The sequence below is a fragment of the Anopheles bellator genome, unplaced genomic scaffold (genome assembly GCF_943735745.2).
Source record: "Anopheles bellator unplaced genomic scaffold, idAnoBellAS_SP24_06.2 scaffold00844_ctg1, whole genome shotgun sequence".
Classification (NCBI taxonomy): Eukaryota; Metazoa; Arthropoda; class Insecta; order Diptera; family Culicidae; genus Anopheles; species Anopheles bellator.
In genome coordinates, this window is record NW_026684968.1 from 1 (window position 1) to 4,229 (window position 4,229).

Sequence of the window (4,229 nt, forward strand, 5' to 3'; positions counted from 1 at the left end):
CTCATCGAAACCTCGTCGCAGAAGGGCCGGAGTGGCTTAGGTTAGTAATCTTATGTCTTCGTTACAGCAGTATTAGAAGAAAACTAATCTTGTTATTTCAGGCATGAAGTTGGATCAACTAGATACTGCTGCCGCACACTGGGATGCAAAAGCAGAACAGTTGCAGATACCGGAGACGGTTGTCTGGCTAACGCATGTTCCGAAAATTAACGAGCCGGAACTTAGCAGGGATCAACTAGACGAATGGCACAAGGTAGGTCCGCCAAAGATGACAATCGACAACGAGGATAAGTACTGCGACACGGAGATTTTACAGCAAGTACTTAAGAGTAAGAGCGTTTTTGACAATCTCGGCAACGAAGATATGCGTAAGGCTCGTTACCGGTCTAATCCGTTCGAGCTAATTAAGAGCAACATATTTATCAACCGCGCCGCAGTCAAGATGGCCAACATGGACGCGATGTTTGATTACATGTTCACACATCCCACCGATGAGCAAAACCAACCACTGGTGAAGGATGAGGCTCGTGATTTGTTTTATTTTGCGGACGTGTGCGCTGGCCCGGGTGGTTTCTCGGAATACGTCCTTTGGCGGAATAAGTGGCGCGCTAAGGGATTCGGTTTTACACTAAGAGGTGCTAATGATTTCCGGCTGGATGGATTTACGGCGGGAGGACCTGAAACGTTCGATCCGTACTATGGGCCGAAGGATAACGGTGATATTTTCGATCCAGAAAACATCAGTAGTTTCGCCGATTACGTAATGAAGCAGACAGAAACAGGTGTCCATCTGATGATGGCAGACGGTGGATTTTCAGTTGAGGGTCACGAAAACGAGCAGGAAATCTATTCGAAGCAACTCTACTTGTGCCAGGTGATCGTTGCCTTGGCGATTGTACGCCCTGGAGGCAACTTCGTTGTGAAGCTGTTTGATATCTTTACGCCGTTCAGCGTTGGTCTCATCTACCTAGTGTACCGGTGCTTCCGGCAAATTTGTATCTGCAAACCGAACAGTAGTCGCCCAGCCAACTCAGAGCGCTACCTAGTGTGCAAATCCAAAAATCCAAACACGGGTACGATCGAGCGCTATTTACAGGACATCAACCGGCAGATGTTTGAAAAACGAAACGCAAATAACGATACATTAGAACTAGTAAACGAGGCGGTAATGCGTAAAGATGAGACGTTCTATGACTATATATGTGCAAGCAATAACGAGATTGGCGGTAAACAAATCATTGCCCTGATGAAAATAGCGGCCTTCTGCAAAAATCGCGACCTGATGGAAAAGCGCCAACTCGAAGTGAAGCAGAAGTGTTTAGACTTATGGAAGCTAGACGATGCGATACGCAAATCCGCAAACAAGGGTGACCCAGATCAGTACGTTACGAAGATATACAAAAACTGGAATGCTCTGACAAAGCCCATGCTTTCGGTTGAAGCGCGAGTACAAACTGACCTACGAGCATCCTTTTCATCTGCCCGCGATTGGTATTTTGTGCCTATCGGCAACAAGGAAAGTAAAGACAAGAATGTTCGCTCAATTCTGCTCGGTAAGGGTGGTAAGGAAGTGTATCAGTTCGACGCGAAACATGGCACCTGGATACTAATGAAAGATGTAGCAATTGAACTGTCGCCAGCTACGATCATCTATGGGGAGATTGTGCGCGAGTTGCAGGGTGAAGGAAGGTCTCAGATCGTCATCCATACGTTGCACATCATTGACGGGCTCATGCTGGGTGGAGAAAACATAGGACATTTAACACTCAAGCAACGGCTTGAACGTTGTCATCAATTTGCCAAGGCACTTAACAAGCCAATCAAGAATGCCACAACGACCGCGAGCTCAACATCGACGTGCGCCAACTCTACTGGGTCGATGCAGATTCGAGCAAAAAAGCACTATCCCCTATCTGAGATGGAATCGTTTTTTGCCTCGCTGGAAATGCACAAGCTTAAGGATCTCACAAGCCGTCTCGGTTATAATGTGCGCAATCCGATCGACCAGGATCGCTTCTATATACCATATGGTTTGTTGTTTCTGCGTGATGTCAAACCACATTATTCGAAGCAGTTGTCTAAGCAATGGAACATGGAGTACTATTTTAACTCCAACACAGGTGAATCGAAGTACCCGGAAAAATTCAAGAACTTCATAGAAGAAACACAGGCAACGTTCGACGAAACGTTTGATAAGCGAATCTTTTGGGAATGGATTCACTTGTACCAGGTTCAGCAGAACGTTGATGAAAAGTGTGACAAAATTCCAAATATTGTCCACCGCGTTGATTTCAAGAAATATCTTAAAGAGGCATACCCCTCTTGAGTAACCAGGGGGTTTCTCGCAACATAATCATGAACTATAAATATATTTTATAACAATATTTGTTTCTCTAAGGGCCAATCCCAAGACCAGATCCATAATCCAAGACCGAGACTATCCGAGACCAAGAACCCAGACCCAATCAAGAGTTCAAGATCGAATTGAACCTCCGAAAAAATGAATTTGAATTGTAGAATTTCTTTTTAATAAAGGATAAATGAATAGACGTGATATTTCGTTGAATGTGTGATTGTTTTTTAAACATGTAAGGCAGGTTTGTTTCTGACGAGTCTCAAAGACGTTGTACACCTTCTATTGAAGTAGCATGCCGAACCGCTTCGGGTCAAATCGGCCTTCCAACAGCCGAACCACACACAAATGGGATCAAAACATAGCATGCACTAGCTACAAACATATGTAATTAATCCATACGTTGTAGGCAACAGAACTTGCAATTTGTGAAATGTCTAAAACCATTACCCATTGTCCCAATCCAACCAATGTCTAAAATGTCCATTAAAAGTGTTTGTACCAGGTGATTGTGTAGAATGTTCCTTGTCGAGAGATTCTAGGATACGATTGCCACAGCAGAGCAACAACAACAAAACACAATTTTCTGGTTGACTTTGGCTTCTGTCAGTGGTCGTTGCAACAGCGAAACTATGTTGCATTTGACAGACGAGATTTTCTCCAGCGGACGGCAAATCGATACCGTACGTGAAACAAAAACAGCACGGCTGTTGCGAAACCTTGGCTCCACGGTTGGCTCGGGTGGCACGGGTGGTCGCACAATCCACGGACACTAGACGTGCGTGTAGCAATGTAGCAAAATGGGAACGATAGCGTCGGTACTCCAATGGTATTGCATTGCGTGTAATTACCTTAATCCAACAGAAAGCGTGCGCTGCTTACGGTGTCGAAAGTTGCGTCGGGTCAACGGTGTCGATATAGTCCATCATCAGATTCGCTCGGTTGCCGAAGTGCCCAGGCAAGCTGCGACCTGCGTTCGCATGAAGGATGTGAATAGGTAATTAAACCTAGTGTCTGCCGTAGTTTCCAGATTGTAGTCCGTTGGGCGAGCGTGTCCGAATTCTGCCTCCTTCGTTCGAGGCCCTAGGGCACCGCAGCCAACGTTCACTGTTGGGCACACGAATCAACTCGCTCTTTATTCCAGGAGTGTTCAGTGGTCGAAACGAAAAGAAAAAAACGAGAAGGAAAGAAGGAAAAAAAACACTGTTTTTCCAAAAAACCACTGCTAAGCTAGCACTCGCATACTATACTACATAAGCAGCATTTTCCGCTGTCATTGTTTTTCTAGTTTAACAACGTTTTTCATTCTTCACTCATCTCTCTCTCCCTCTTTGCTTGTTTCTCATTTGGCAGAAAACTAGTCACAAACGATTGTCTGTTCCGCGTTATAGACAGCCTAGCACTAGCGCACAAAAACATAAACCGGAAGAAAATCGAACGTTCCTTCGCTCAGCCGCAGGCAGATCGGTATTGCTGGAGCCGTAGACGGCATCTGTCGCAACCGAGCATCAACCGTCGCTGGAGCTGTCACCGATGCCGGCTGTACAACCGGAGCGTTTCCTGGCACTGCATCAACTGCGAAACACTGAGTCTGATAGCTCCCGTGTACAAGGACACGATCAAGAAATCCCTTACACAGCTTATTCGCAGGGGCACCGACGACCATCACGGGTGCGGTCTCTGTGCTATCGCTAGCATCAAAGCTACCAGTATGGAGCAACTGTGGGCCGCCCGATGCCGCTTTTGTCTCTACAATCAGTTCAACTTCGAGGGCGACCGTTCTAGTTGTTGCGGTGTCGGAGCCAGCGAGTCAAGACTGCCGCGCTGTCAACACTCCTCAACCGATTCCACTGTGCGGACCAACGGCGGCATTACG

General features: G+C 46.3%; 2 protein-coding genes across 2 annotated transcripts; both read left to right on the top strand.

Annotated features, from left to right (window-relative positions):
• Window positions 1-3: 3 nt before the first annotated feature.
• Window positions 4-2,484, top strand: LOC131214416 (cap-specific mRNA (nucleoside-2'-O-)-methyltransferase 1-like; the record flags this gene model as incomplete). Its single annotated transcript, XM_058208791.1, has 2 exons — window positions 4-40; window positions 102-2,484. Coding segments are annotated over 2 exons (2,262 nt in total), but the record flags the coding sequence as incomplete, so codon positions are not given.
• A 669-nt stretch (window positions 2,485-3,153) lies between these two features.
• LOC131214415 (calpain-D-like) lies at window positions 3,154-4,205 on the top strand (the record flags this gene model as incomplete). The annotated part of the gene is made up of 2 exons (XM_058208790.1): window positions 3,154-3,350; window positions 3,707-4,205. Coding segments are annotated over exons 1-2 (696 nt in total), but the record flags the coding sequence as incomplete, so codon positions are not given.
• Window positions 4,206-4,229: the final 24 nt, after the last annotated feature.